This window comes from Colobus angolensis, unplaced genomic scaffold, assembly GCF_000951035.1.
Source record: "Colobus angolensis palliatus isolate OR3802 unplaced genomic scaffold, Cang.pa_1.0 Scaffold184, whole genome shotgun sequence".
Taxonomy (NCBI): domain Eukaryota; kingdom Metazoa; phylum Chordata; class Mammalia; order Primates; family Cercopithecidae; genus Colobus; species Colobus angolensis.
Window position 1 is genome coordinate 441,442 of NW_012114977.1, and position 16,013 is coordinate 457,454.

The 16,013-nt window shown below is 39.3% G+C and overlaps 1 protein-coding gene across 1 annotated transcript in view; it reads left to right on the forward strand.

Moving 5' to 3' along the window:
* SH2D4A (SH2 domain containing 4A) overlaps nt 1-16,013 on the forward strand; it is an 83,550-nt gene that overhangs the window by 50,392 nt on the left and 17,145 nt on the right. Inside the window, exons 7-8 of the mRNA XM_011939785.1 lie at nt 1,035-1,245; nt 10,729-10,859. Of these exons, the coding sequence (XP_011795175.1) occupies nt 1,035-1,245; nt 10,729-10,859 (342 nt within the window). The remainder of the gene's footprint in view (nt 1-1,034; nt 1,246-10,728; nt 10,860-16,013) is intronic.

Consider the following 16,013-nt stretch of genomic DNA (forward strand, 5'->3'; position numbering starts at 1 on the left):
TTTTTGGTCCTCTATACCATATTTTTACTATACCTTTGCTATGTTGGGGGTATTATTACTTTTTTTGAGATGGAGTTTCGCTCTTGTCACCCAGGCTGGAGTGCAATGCCATGATCTTGGCTCACTGCAACCTCCACCTCCTGGTTTCAAGAGGTTCTCCCTCCTCAGCCTCCCTAGTAGCTAGGATTACAGGCGTCCACCACCATACTCAGCTAAGTTTTTTGTATTTTTAGTAGAGCTGGGGTTTTGCCATGTTGGCCAGGCTAGTCTCAAGCTCCTGACCTCAGGTGACCCACCTACCTTGGCCTCCCAAAGTGCTGGGATTACAGGTATGAGCCACTGTGCCCGGCCTTATGTTGGGGGTATTTAGATCCACAAATTCTATTGTGTTACAGTTGCCTCATGATGCATTTCTCAGAACATATTCCTCTCATTACGTGACCGTAATATTAAAAGGCAGGCTTGGGGTACTTTTTCATGTACTTATGTGTTCTATAATTACCTGTGGTTAAGCATCCCTTTAATTTTTTGCCTGTCGGGCTGATTCTCATTTCGTCCTGCTCCCTGCTCCTTAACCCTGTGGACAGGCCCGTGCCACTGAGTAGTCCTGATCTGTGCTAGTGAGCCAGGCACACTGCATCTGAACACGAGTCTACGCAGGATGTGACAATTGTCTCTTATTACTCAGCACCCCTGCCAGCTTGAACCCATGCCCAGGCGGGGACGCCTCACTTGGTCTTGCCAACTGCGGGAAATTCTTGCACACTTTCTCTACTTCTCTCTCATCCCTTCTTCCTCCTCTTCCTTTTCTCTCCCTCAGAAAATCCCCACTCCTGTGTGAAGAGAGGAATCCTGCAGCGAACGCTGGGCACGCCCTAATGACCTGGATCCTAGGTGTTGATAATGATTGTTCCTTATTATAAGCAGATAACAAACTGCTGAGAACCTGCACTGCTGCCCTTTGTGCAATGCTGAGCCTTCTCAGCTGCTCTGTGGGCTGATGAGGGTTTTGTCCAACCCCATTGCTTTTCTAGTGCGAAAATCCAAAGCAGCTGATGAGAAGAGACGCTCCTTGGCTAAACAAGCACGAGAAGACTACAAGAGGTTATCCCTCGGGGCCCAGAAAGGACGAGGCGGTGAGAGGCTGCAAAGCCCCCTGCGTGTTTCACAGAAACCAAAAAGACCTCCCCTTCCACCCAAGCCTCAGTTCCTAAACCCAGCGGCGTATCCTCAAAAATCTCTTAGGTAAGAAGCCACACAGATGGTTTTAGGCATAAGTATTGCAATGGGCTTTGAATAAGTGTTGAAATTAAAGGCAAATTGTATGAGCTGCCATGGGGTGTGGAGGGCCAACTGGCGGCCTGTGTAAGCAGCTGAGGCTCATGTCTAAGCCTTCTTCCTGGGTTATCTGGTCGGGCGTTTCTCCCCTTCTTAGCTGTCAAATGTCCATAGCTGTTATACTTAGTATACCCAGTGAAATCGTAAAGCTGTGCATGGAGTGAGAGAATTTCCCATGCCCCTACCCACCTCTTCCCTTTCACCCCCCAGAGGTGGCCGGTGAGCCAGTGAGGGGACAACAGGAAATTGGTGGGGTTTCACTAATGCCCAAGATCACCCCTTAGTCAAAGATTATCAAAGTAGGAACACAAACGCTTGCTGACTTTCGCATGATCAGTGGGACATTTTCACTGCCAAGGACTGAAAGTTTGATGGTGATTCTCATTATGGGATACATAGCCCAGTTCGTCTTTTGAGAATTTGGAAAGGCTCCTTTTTTTAATGAATTGTCTATTTGGTGGTGGTGATACCATTGTCTTCTAGGCTATGGAAGAATTAGGAAGAACCATTTGTTCTGGAAAAACTCTGCAGAAAAGTGCAATGATGCTATTACAGAAACCCCCATCCCTGCTGTTTGCTGATTATAATTTTTTTTCTGGTATTGATCTTATTTTTGACATCCTAGTATTTAGAAAGAAGTATTAAAATCAAATTTTGATTGAAAGAAACAGAATTGTCTAAACCTTTGCCTTCTGAAATAAAAACTAAAAAAAAAAAAAAAAAACCGGAAATACTTCTCTGTTTAAGATTATGGAGAAATGAAAAACAAGACTCTGCCCCTGCTTGGAGTCATAGTTATCTTCAAGGTTTTCTTTAAACAGGAAGGATGACCTCAGGAGAAACACAAAAGCAGACCTTTTTCTTTACTATAATTTTTTCTACTTACCCTACTGGAAAGTTCCGTTTTGGGAAATGGGGACCAACATGGAACTCAGTGGAGTAAGTGGAAATAATTACAGTAAAGACCATATCTCCAAAGTGATGGTTTGGGTAATGATTCTTTTCTTATCGACAACAAAGCAAGAAATGTAGTCAGGAAATAGGAGTCTCCTTAATTGTGTGAACAGGTGACAAAGGTGCACACGGCCCTCTAAGTGCTGGCGCTTGTCTGTGTGCACCTTGGCGACAGAGCCTCGGCAGGGATGTTTTCGCAGCTAACTCCTGTTCTCCATCTCTTCCAAGGGTAGCATGGAAACGACTTGTAGATAGATGTCCCTTTCCCACAGCATTCTGAAGCACAGTATATTTGATTGACAGCAATGAAGGTGGTCTTTAAAAAAGAGCAATTCCTGGCCGGGCGCGGTGGCTCACGCCTGCAATCCCAGCACTTTGGGAGGCCGAGGCAGGTGGATCAGGAGGTCAGGAGATGGAGACCATCCTGGCTAACATGGTGAAACCCCGTCTCTACTAAAAAATACAAAAAATTAGCCGGGCGTGGTGTTGGGTGCCTGTAGTCCCAGCTACTCGGGAGGCTGAGGCAGGAGAATGCTGGGAACCTGGGAGGCGGAGCTTGCAATGAGCCGAGATTGCGCCACTGCACTCCAGCCTGGGCGACAGAGCGAGACTCTGTCTCAAAAAATAAAAATAAAAATAAAAATAAACGGCAATTCCTGTTTTTAGCTGTGCTCAGCTCATGTTTTCCAACTTAAGACAATGCATGAAGTGCTTTTTGTGAGTCAGACTGGGTGGTTTTAGGGCTGGAACTTGACACAGGGATGGCAGAGGTCACCTCGGAGCCACCCCAGGAAAAGACAAGAGACCAGCCCCTCCAGTGTCTGTGGAGTTTTGCTCGATCTCCAAGGACTTCCCAAAAAAGAGCCTAATTTGGAAGCTAGTAAGAGAATGTATAATATAACTTCATATGTGTGCAGTGTCTGCCTCCCAGAGAAGTCAAATATTATAGGATATTTTCTCCAAAAGAGTCTGAAAATCATTAGGGATAATATATGCACATACATGCATATGTACATCTATATATGTATATCTGACAGTATGTCACACATAACTCAGAAGCACATGTTCTAAAAAGCATAAAGAACCGTTAAGTTAGTTAATTACAAGAAATTCTAGTAGTTCATCCAAACTTGATTGTGGTGGTTGTGTTTCATAAATTGTATTTTGTTTTTAATTGACACACAATAATTGTACATATTTATGGGATTCAGTGTGATGTTTTGATACATATATACATTGTGTAATGATCAAATCAGGATAACTTCCATAGCCATCATCTCAAACACTTGTCATTTCTTTGTGGTGAGAACATTCAAAATCCTATCTTTTGGCTGTTTTGAAGTATGTAGTACATTACTGTTGACTGTGTTCACCCTGCTGTGCAGTAGAGCAGCAGAACTTATTTCTGCTGTATCACTGTAACTTTGCGCCAGTTGACCAACCTCTCCTCATTTACCATCCCCCCTGCTCTCTCCAGCATCTGCTAACCACTGTTCTATTCTTCTAGAAGATCAACCTGGCCAGGTGTGGTGACTTAAGCCTGTAATCCCAGCACTTAGGGAGGCCAGGGTGGGTGGATCATGAGGTCAGGAGTTCGAGACCAGCCTGACCAACATGGTGAAACCCCGTATTTACTAAAAATTCAAAAATTAGCCTGGTGCGGCGTGCACCTGTAATCCTAGCTACCCTGGAGGCTGAGGCAGGAGAATCACTTGAACCCAGGAGGCAAAGGCTGCCTCGATGACAGCGAGACTCTGTCTCAACAACAACAAAAAAGATCAGCCTGTTTGATTCCACATATGAGTGAGGTCATGCAGTGTTTGTCCTTCTGTGTTTGGCTTATTTCACTTAACATAATGTCCTCTAGGTTCATCCATTTTGTTGCAAATGACAGGACATTGTTCTTTTTATGGATCTTTTGTTCCCTTTAATTTTTTGAGAAACTTCATACTGTTGTTTTTAATGGTATGCTAATTTATATTCCTACCATCAGGCAATGAGAGTTCTCCTTTCTCCAGATTCTCGCCAGCATTTTTTTATTGCAAATGACAGGATATTATACTTTTTATGTCTGAATAATATTCCATTGTGTATATACACCACATTTTCTTGATTCATTCATTATGGGACACTTAGGTTGATTCCATATCTTGGCTATTGTGAATAGTGCTGCAATAAACAGGGGAGTGCAAACGTCTCTTTGACATACTGATTTCATTTCCATTTGACATATACCCAGTAGTGGGATTGTTGGAGCTTTTGTTCTACTTTGAATTTTTTTGAGAAACTTCGTCCCGTTGTCTATAATAGTATACTAATTTATAGTTCTACCAACAGGCTATGAGAGTTCTCCTTTCTCTGGATTCTTGCCAGCATTTGTTGTTTGTCTTTTTGATAACCAAAAATACACAACTGGGCAAGGTGATATTGTGGTTTTGATGTGCATTTCCCTGATTAGTGGTATTGAGTATTTTTTTCATATACTTGTTGGTCATTCTTATGTCTTCTTTTGAGGCATGCCTATTGAGGTTTTTTCTTGGATTATTTCTTTTTTTGCTATTGAGTTTCAGTTCCTATATTGATGCTTTGTCAGATACAGTTTATGAATATTTTCTCCCTTTCTGTAACTTGCCTCTTTACTCTGTTGATTGTTTCCTTTGCTGCAGGAGAATCTTTTTTAGCTTGATAAAATCCCATTTGTTTGTTTTTCTTTGGTTGCCTGTGCTTTTGAGGTGTTATTTTTTAAAAATCTGGGGCTAGGCATGGTGGCTTACACCTATAATCCCAGTACTTTGGGAGGCCGGGGTGGGAAGATTGCTTGAGGCCAGGAGTTTGAGATAAGCCTAAGCAATATAGGGAGTCACTCATCTCTATGAACAAATAAAAAATAAAAATCCTTGCTCAGACTGATGTCCTGAAGTGTTTCCCCAATATTTTCTTCTGGTAGCTTCATGGTCTCATATATTCAAGTCTTTAATTCATTTTGAGCTGATTTTTACCTAGCGAGAGTAAGTAGTTTCATTCTTATACATGTCACTATCTAGTTTTCTCAGTACCATTTATTGAAGAAACTGTCCTTCCTCCAGTATGTGTTCTTGGTGCTTTTGTTGAAAATCAGTTGACTGTAAATGCGTGGATTTATTTCTGGGTTCTCTATTCTGTTTCATGGTTTATGTGTGTGTTTTTATGCCAGTACCATGCTGTTTTGATTACTGTAGATTTGTAGTATATTTTAAAGTCATTTACTATGATGCCTCCCAGCTTTGTTCCTTATGCTACAAATTGCTCTGGCAATTTGTAGTAGTCTTTTCTGGTTGCATACAAATTTTTAAAGTTTTTCTCTATTTCTGTGAAAAATATCACTGGTATTTTAATAGGAATCACATTGAATCAGATCTTTTTGGGTAGTACATCCATTTTGACGATATTAATTTTTCTAATCCATGGACATGGTATGTCTATTTCTTTGTTTCCTTTCGTTACTGTTTTATAGTTTTTCTTATAAGGACATTTCACCTCCTTGGTTAAATTTATTCCTATTTTATTTTATTATAAATAAAATTGCTTTTTTTTTTTTGCTAGTCCATTGTTGATGTATAGAGATGCTACTGATTTTTGTAAGTTTATTTTACATACTACAATTTCACTGAGCATTATTAGGACTAAGAGTTTTTTGGTGGAGGTTTTTGGGTTTTCTGTATGTAAGATCAGGTCATCTGCAAACAGACAATTTGAGTTCCTCTTTTCCAATTTGGATGTGTTCAGTGCTTTCTCTTGACTCATTCCTGTGACTAGGACTTTCAGTACTATGTTGAATAAAAGTGATGAAAGTGGACATTCTTGTTTTGTTCCAGGTTTTAAAGGAAAAACTTTCCATTTTTCCTCTTTCAGCATGTGAACTGTGATTTTGTCATATATGACCTGTACTGGGTTGAGGTACATTCCTTCTATACCTAATGTGTTTAAAGGTTTTTATCATGAAGGGATATTGAATTTTAGTAAATGCTTTACCTGTGTCTACTGAGATGATCTTGTGGTCTTTGTCTTTTATTCTGTTAATGTGATGTGTCATGTTCATTGATTTGTTTATGTTGAACCATCCTTGCATCCCTGAGATGAATTTCCCTTGATCATGGTGAGTGATATTTTTGATGTGCTGTTGGATTTGGTTTGCTGGTATTTTGTTGTGGATTTTGTATTTGTGTTCATCACCATCAGGAATATTGGCCTCTAGATTTCTTTTTTGTTGTCTCTTTGTCTGGTTTCGATATCAAGGTAATGCTGACTTCATAGAATGAGTTTGGAAGAATCCCTCCAACTTCAGTTTTTTGGAATTGTTTGAGAAGAATTGGTATTAGTATTTCCTTAAATGATTGATAGGATTTGGTAGTGAAATCTATCAGGTCCTGGGGTTTTTTTGATAGGATAGTTTATTAATGATTCAATCTCGTTAGTCATTATTGGTCTGTTAAGTTGTCTTTTTCTTCATGATTGAATTTTGCTAGGTTGTATGTGTCCAGGAATTTATTTACTTCCAAGTTTTCCATTTTGTTGACATATAGTTGTTTATAATAGTCTCTAGTGATCTTTTTATTTCTGTGGTATCAGCTGTGATGTGTCCTTTTTCATCTCTGATTTTGAGTCATCTCTTTTTCTTTGTGTAGCTAAATGTTTGTCAATTTTATTAAAACCAACTCTTCGTTTCATTCGTATTTCGTATGGTTCTTTAGTCTCTATTTTATCTATTTTTGCTCTGACCTTTATTATATTTCCTTCAACCAATGTTGTGTCAAGTTTGTTCTTGTTTTTCTAGTTCTTGTGGTTCGACAATAAATACTTATTTGAGATCTTTCTACTTTTTTGATATGTGTGTTTATTGGAATAAACATCACTTGTAGAACTGCTTTTGCTGTATCCCATAGGATTTGGTATGTTGTTTCCATTTTCATTCGTCTCAAGAAAATTTTTGGTTTTTGAAATTTATTTATTGACCCATTGGTTGTTCAGGAGCATGTTTAATTTCCACATATTTGTTTCTAGTTTTCCTCCTATTACTGATTTTTTGATAAGTTTTAACTTAAAACAACTTAAGAATTGTTTTATGGCCTAACATATTCCTGGAGAGTATTCTATTTGCTGTTGAGATACTGTGTATTCTGCAGCTGGTTGACAGAATAGTCTGTAAATGTCTGTTAGGCACCTTCTAGAGTGTGGTTTAATTGTTGATTTTCTGTTGGTATGATCTGTTCATTGTTGAAAGTGGGGTGTTGAAGTCCTCTGTAATTGTTGTATTGCAGTCTTTCTCCCAATTTAGGTCTACTAATATCTACTTTCTAAATTTAAGTGCTTCTATGTTAATTGAGTACATATATATTTATAACTGTTCTTGCTGTATTGAACTCTTTATCTTGTATACTGGCTTTTGTCTCTTCTTAACAGTTTTCAGCTTCAGGTCTATTTTATATGATATAAATATAGCTACTCCTGTTGTCTTTTGGTTTCCATTTGCATACAACCTTTTTTTCCCCATTCTTTCCCTTTCGGACTATGCATGTCCTTACAGGTGAAGTTAACCCCTTGTAGGCAACATATAATTTGGTCTTGTTTTATTTTTATCTAGCCACTCTATGCCTTTTAATTGGAGAATTTATCCATTGATATTCAAGGTAATTATTGATGTGTAAGGGTTTACTATTGCTATTTTCTTTCTTATTTTCTAGTTATTCTGTAGATCCTTTCTTCTTTTATGGTCTTTGCTGTTAGGCACTTTTCTCTAGTAGTACGTTTTGGTCCCTTGCTTTTTGTTTCTGGTGTATCTGTTACAGGTTTTTGCTTTGTGGTTACTATAAGACTTACAGAAAACATCCTATAGTTATAACAAGTTATTTTAGAGACTTACAAACTTAACTTTGTGAAGGAAAGAAACAAAAACACTGTATACTTTACCTCCATTCTCTCCTTGCATTTTGTATTTTTGATGTGATGATTTACATTTTTATATTACGTATCTGAAATTATTGAAGTTATTTTTGGTAGTTCACTTTTTAGTCTCATATTGAAGATATAAGTGGTTTACACATCATGATGATAGTATTAGAACAAAAATCATGGTAGCATCCTGTTTATGTTTGAAGAACTATTTTTTAGCATTTCTTATAGGACATGTCTGGTAGTGGTAAATTCCCTAAGCTTCTGTTTGTCTGGAACAATCTTTATCTCTCCTTTTCTGAAGGAATACTTTGCTGTGTGCAGTATTCTTGGTTGCATTTTTTTTTCCTTCAGTGCTCAGCATGTATCATCTCACTTCTTTCTGGCCTGTAAGGTTTCTTCTGAGAAGTCTGCTATCGAGTATATTGGATCTGTCTTATATGTTATTTGTTTCTTTAGCTGCTTTTAGGATCCTGTATTTGTCTTTGCACTCTGAGCGTTTTATTATAGTATGTCTTGGGGTATTCCTTTGTAGGTTGAATCTGATTGGTGACCTTTGACCTTCTTATGCTTGGCTATTAAATTTTTTCCAGGTTTGGAAAGTTTTCTGTTATTTCTTTGCATAAGCTCTTAACGCCTTTGTCTTCCTGAATTCCCTCTTTAATAACTCCAATATTTGCTCTTTTGATGTTGTCCCACAGACCCCGGAAGCTTTCTTCATGTCATTCTTTTCTATGATCTGTGTATTTTCAAATAGCCTGTCTTCTGGCTCATTAATTATTTCTTCCATTTGATGAGGTGTGCTGTTGAAACCCTCTATTGCATTTTTCATTTTATTTATTGCCTTTTTCAGCTCCAGGATTTGATTTTTTAAAATTACTTCAGTCTTTCTGCTAAATTTCCCTGATACATTTTTGAATTGACTCTCTGTTCTTTCTTGAAGTTTGTTAAGCTTCCTTAAAACAGCTATTTTGAATTGTTTCAGAGATCACACATGTCTATGACTTTAGGCTCAACCTCTGGTATCTTATTTTGTACACTTAGTGAGGTTATATTTTCTTGAATCTTCCTGATGCTTGTGTATGTGTGACAGTATCTGCACATTTAAGGATTAGGCTTTTATTCCACTCTCCACAGCCTGGCTTTATTTGTGCCTGTCTTACAGAGGCCCTTCCAGAAATTCTAAGCTGACTCATGTTTCCTGAGCCTGTGACCATTGCAGCCATCTCAGCGCTAGAGGGCACTCGAAGCCCAGGCTTGCTGCCAGTCTCCCAAGGGCTCTATGATTTACACAGCTCTCCCTCCTTGATGGACCTGAGGAAGAACTCAAGGAGGGTGCAAGGGCTGTGTGGGGAAGCTGGTCAGGGACTCCAGTACAGAAGACTGTTTTAATGACCCAGACAAGTGTGTCTCCTAGTGGATCCCTGCAGGGAATGGGTAGTTCCTTGATGTCAGTGGGAGGGGATGGAGCTGATACTGGACCCCCTCAGTATCTGTTTATGGAAGGTGGCTGGAGAGCCCATCTCATTGGCTCAAATAGATGCTTGTCTCCCAGCAGGTGCCTCTACAGACAGGATAGTTCACTGACTGCAGTGGTGGTTGTGTTGTGTTTAAATTGAAATCTGCTCAAAATTAGTAGGCTGTTGAGTAGGACTTGGAAGTCTGTTTATTACATTGCAAGGTTACTCTTTGTAGTAGAAATTGACTTACATCCTAGAAATTAAGTTCTGCTACTGAATCTGTTTCAGAATGATTCTGCTACCTGTATCTTTGTCTTACCAAACTTCAAATACTCTTCTTCCTTTTACTTTATATTTCTTTTTTTTTTTTTTTTTGCAGAACTAAATGTCATCAAAGGGTGGAAAAGGAGAAAGCAAGTCAGGGAGGTTAGTGGAAAGAGAAAGAAGAGTAAACAAAATAATGCAAACATTAGGAAAGAAATCTGTCTTACTGCATTTGATTTCTTTTGTTTGCAAATACATGCTTTCCAGCAAAATGTGCTGGGGTAAAAGTGTATTTTACTTTTTAATGCTTATTTTTTCAGATGTTAATTGAAAGTTAATGAAGCTTCTAACTCCTATACAAATGAATTTAAATCTATGTGTTAACACAGCAGTGGATCATTCCCATAACTAGCCCTTTAAGACTGGAAGGACAAGTGACAGATTTATATTCCTTCCTCTTCTGCCCTTGAGGAGGTGTATAATGGTTGTGTGTAGGGGGTCCAGCCTCCTGTTAGCTGAGTTCATTGAATTAGATCTTGAAATATATGTAATTATCTCTCCCTCCCATTCTCTCTCCCTCCCATTCTCTCTCTCTCACACACACACACACATGCACACGTATATATATTTGCATGTATATATATTTGTATGTATAAAGCACCTCGTGTCTGCAGACATGCATGTATATATATGCATATCTTTGTGTGTGTACGTATATATGACTTTTGAGGGCATTATTTTCAAATTAGTTAAATCTAACTTGAAAAACTTTTATAAATAACAGAAATCAGGGAGTGGTGAGGACAGTGTCCAACTCTGCCCAAGAGGACATCATCCGGTGGTTTAAAGAGGAGCAGCTACCACTTCGAGCAGGCTACCAGAAAACTTCAGACACCATAGCCCCCTGGTTCCATGGTGAGTGCAGACATTTCCTCAATGGTGTTTCGTCTCAGGGCGGATGAAGCTGTGCTAATCCACCAGGAAGACAGAATCAAAGCTTCCATTTATCGGTGCTGCCCAAAAAGAGTCTTTCAGATTATTTTCACAAAGCAGTGTTTCAAAGACGCCTCAGTAAGCTGCATTCTCATGACTGTTTAGAAGGCAGTCAGCATTCATGGGCACTGTATTCACTGTGGGATAGATTTATAGCCACAAATAAAACCTGTAGGGCGGGAGGGAAAAGTGGTATTCCTGGTGACTTACCACTCGGTTGTTTGATTGCAACTTCCATCAAATGGCCACATTTTCCTTCCACCGAGGGAGACACAGTTATGGGGGTGGGAAGGTGCTGGATAGGACGCTGGCTGAGCAACCTTGAACAAATCATTGTTTTTTTCTGTAGGAAACCAATTTATCTAAGTCTCATTTTCCCCGTCTGTTAAATGAAGGAGTTGAATTTTGTGATCTTGTAAGTGAAAACTGGCTTTGATCCCTTGTTTCCAGTATGTAGTTGAGTGTGCAACATAGGTGGTTGGATCCTGAGCAGATAACAGTTAGTAAATGTTTTCTGTATTTGACTCAAGAGACTTGATTCAAGCCCCTCTTCCACCCAGCGGATACTTCACAGACCTCTCTGTTTCTTGGATCTCAAGAAAAGTGAGTGGCTTCTTGCCTCAGTTGACAAGGTCAGTGGTTGAATTGGACTGATTGACTATATGGACAACAAAAGGTGCTTTACAACAAAAATACGGTCCCCTCCCAGAGTCTGTTTGTCCTCAGGATGTCTTGGTTTGAATTACATTTAAGACATCTTTCCTTGAAGTAGCATCATCTCACACATAAATATACCACAAAAAGTAAACTCCCAAACACATAGCATGGGAAACTTTCTAAAAGGAAGAGTTACTTGTGATAGGCTTTCTCCGAAAGCGCTGCTTGTGCGGTCAGAATGTCACAGCGGAACTGTCTGTCTGGCGTCACAGCGGAACTGTCTGTCTGGCGTCACAGCAGAACTGTCTGGCTTCTCTTGGAAGTATTTGTTCTTGGGCGATTCAGAGTTCGTTAAGTGTCCATCCCAGAGGAGTCCCTTCTCCTTCCCAGGATGAAGTTGCAAGCCTCCTTCCTTTCTGCTTTAAGACATTGGGGAAGAGATGATGGTGTCAGAGATGAACAGAAAGAACGTGGGGCAATTATGCATTAGCCGTGGCTGTCTCAGCTGTCTGATAATGCCTTGCTTTCGTTTTTAAAATAAGCACTGAGGAAATCAGCCACTTTGTAGTTTCTGTGTCTTTGGACAGAAGAGGCTGTCATCTCCGATTATAAGATTGGTAGTTTTTTTAACAGCAGGGAGTAAGAAATGGAAAATGTCAGTTGTTATTAAAAACCCTGGGACTTTAACAGGCAGTTCTGTTTGAAAGGCTGAAAGCTAGGAAGACACAGACTAAAAATCGAGTTGGAGCTTTGGTTAAAAAATATGACTCTTGAGTTTTACATAAAGTAACTCATTCAGGTGTGCTTATTTTCGATTTATTTTCACTTATACACATATTTTTCAGACTCATAAGCAAAATAAAAAAAAAACTGTATAGTTAATAACCAGGACATAGCCACACAGTCAGTATACATCTCTATTTTCAGTTTCAAGAAGATACAATTTCACATTTTCAGGATAAAGAGAATATGCATCACATCTTATCTCCTTGAAATATAATTATCACCAGGAAACCTGTTCTGAAATATTAAAATGGTAGCCCTTTGTAGGTTTATTATCTTCTTTCCTTTGTCACATCCACCATGAATTACCCTTCGTAAGATGCTATTTTGGTTGCCTGATTTTTCATCCCACAAAGTTTTATACTTTCATCTTTTTCTCTCAATTAAGCTCGAGGTGAGGATGTGGGAGTGAGTAGGAGAGGACAAAGGGATTGAAGACTATTGGATTTCTGGCTTTTGTGGCTGGGAGGAAGGTGGCTGGGCTATCAATGGACAGAAGGAACATAGGGGTGGGGAGGGTTAGGGAAGCAGAGAAGAGAACAGAGCGTTCTATTTCACAGCGTGATAAATGTAGTTAATAGAGTATTGTATGTTTCAAAAGTGCCAAAAGAGTAATTTTCGAATGTTCTTACCAGAAAAAAAAAATGCTAAGTATTTTAGGTGATGGATGTGTTAATTAGTTTGATTTAATTATTCCACATTGGGTTCATAAATCATAACATCACCTGGTATCCCATAAACTTACACAATTGTAAATTGAAGATTTACAATGAAAAAGTTCCAAACTCCTCCCTGTGATCCACAATGCCTACTTGATCTGCCCCTGTCTGTTGCTCCAGACCCATCTCAAGCCACTGTCCCTGCCTTGGTCACCTCTCCAGGCCTCCCTTCCATCCCTCAGACACACCACTCTTGTCCCTACCTTAGGGTTCTTGCAGTTGTTCTTCCTGCATGCCTTTCTTTGGCTGACTTCTTAAGGAATTGACTCACGTGATTATAGAGGCTTGGTAAGTCCCAAATCTGACAGGGTAAGAGGGAAGGCTGGACATGTGGGGAGGAGTGGCCTTTTCCATCCAAATGCCTCCTGCTGGCAGCGTCCCTTCCTGCTCAGAGGAGGTCAGCCTTTGTCATAGGAAGTCCTTCAACTGACTGGACAAAACCCACACACATTATGGAGGGTAATCTGCTGTACTCCAAGTCCTCCCATTTAAATCTCATCCAAGGCCAGGTTAAAATTAAAAAATTACCCAGACATGGTACTGCAGGCTGATAGTTCCAGCTGCTCAGGAGGCTGAGGTGGGAAGATCACTTCAGCCTAGGAGTTCGAGCCTGCAGTGAGCTATAATTGTGCCACTGTGCTCCAGCCTAAGCAACAGACAAAGACCTTGTCTCTTAAAAGAAAAGACCTTTAAGACCTTTAAGAAAAAAAGAAAAGAAAAGAAAAAGAAAAATAACAAGTGCTGGCAAGGATGGGGAGGAATTGAAATTCTTGTGCACTGTTGGTGGAAAGGTAAAATAGTATAGCATAGCCACTGTGGAAAACAGTATGGCCAGTTTCTACAAAGTAAAACCACAGAATTACCCTACGATCCTGAAATTCCAATTCCATTGGGTGAATATCCAAAAGAACTGAAAGCAGACTCTCCAAGAGATATTTCTACACCTGTGTTCTCAGCAGCACTATTCACAGTACCTGAAACATGGAAGCAACAGATAATGGGTAGGCAAAATGTCATAGAATGGAATATTATTCTACTTCAAAAAGGAAGGAAATACATACATGACAACATGAATAAATCTTGAGGACATGATACTAAATGAAATAAACCAGTCACAAAAAGACAAATACTGTACAATTCTACGAGGTATTTAGAATAGTCAGAATCACAGAGAAAGAAAGCACGTGGTAGTTGCCAGGGGCTGGGGGTTGGTGGTGAATGGAGCATTATTAAATGGGTAGTTTCAGTTTTACAAGGTGAAAAGACTTCTGCAGATGGATGGTGATAATAGCTGCACAACTTTTTTTTTTTTTTTTGAAGCAGGGTCTGGCACTGTCTTCCAGGCTAGAGTGTATGGTGTGATCTTGGCTCACTACAACCTCTGCCTCCTAGACTCAAGCTATCCTCCTGCATTAGCCTCCCAGGCAGCTGGAACTATAGGCATGCACCACCATGCGTGGCAAATTTTTTTGTATTTTTTTTTTTTTTTTGTAGAGATGGAGTTTGCCAGGTTTGAGTTGTTAGTCTCAAACTCCTGGGCTCAAGGGATCCACCTGCCTTGGCCACCCAATGTGCTGGGATTATAGGTGGGAGCCACCACAAGTGGCCAATTGTACAATACTATGGATGCATTTAACACTGAATAGTACACTTAAAAATGGTTGTCCCAGCACTTTGGGAGGCCAAGGCGGGTGGATCACCTGAGGTCAGGAGTTCAGGACCAGCCTGGCCAACATGATGAAACTCCATCTCTACTAAAAATATGAAAATTAGCCAGTCTTGGTGGCAAGTGCCTGTAATCCCGGCTACTCAGGAGGCTGAGGCAGGAGAATTGCTTGAACCTGGGAGGGAGAGGTTACGGTATGCCCAAGATCATGCCACTGCACTCCAGCCTGGGCAACAAGAGTGAGACTCTGTCTCAAAACAATAACAACAAAATGGTTAAGGTGGTAAATTTTATATAGTACATACTTTTACATAATAAAGTCGCCATGTCTCATATTATATGCAAAAATAAATTATGGGTGGATTGTTTATGACACAACAAGCAAAAACCATAAAGGAAAAATAGCTAAATTTAACCTCATTGAAATGAAAAACTCCTCTCCCTTAAAATGTGTCAAAAGACAAGTCACAAACTAGGAGAATATATATGTAACTCATATGATTGACAAAGGATCAGTATCTACAATACATAAAATCCTACAGGTCAATATAAAAAAATCAATTCACTAGAAAAATGGTCAAAAGACCTGTGTAAGTAATTACAGAAGACCTACTTATCCAGCCAGTAAAATATGAGCTCACTCTCACTATAAATTAGTACAAATTAAAATAAGATTCCACTGTGCACCCATAAGAGGAATGGAAAATCAAAATCTGGCAGTATCAAGAACTGGCAAGTACACAGGGAAACAAATTCTCAAGTGCAGCTGGTAGGAATATATACTGGTATAATCAGTTTCATGGGCATTTAGCAATATGCAGTATAATTAAAGATGCACATATCCTGCCTCCTAGTAATTCTGCCTCTAGATATATACTCTGAAGAAATGATCATGTTTACAGCGAGACATGTTCAAGGGTGTACACCACATCATTTTCTGTAATAGCAAAAAAGTTACAGCAAATGTGGAAGAGATGAATAATGATACATGTGCATCATATGTGTGTATACATATATATATAATAAAACACCTCATGATAGGTAAAATGAATGAGCCTGTCTATATGTATAAGCAAGGACAAATCCCAATAACAACGTTGGAAGAAAACATAACATGTAACGTGATCCCATTTAAATGTTAAGCACAATACTGTATATTTTCATTACAATAAAAATGTTTACAGCATAAAATATAGATGGAAATCACAGCTTCAGAAGAGAGGTTCACCTTTGGAGAAGGAGACAAGGAGA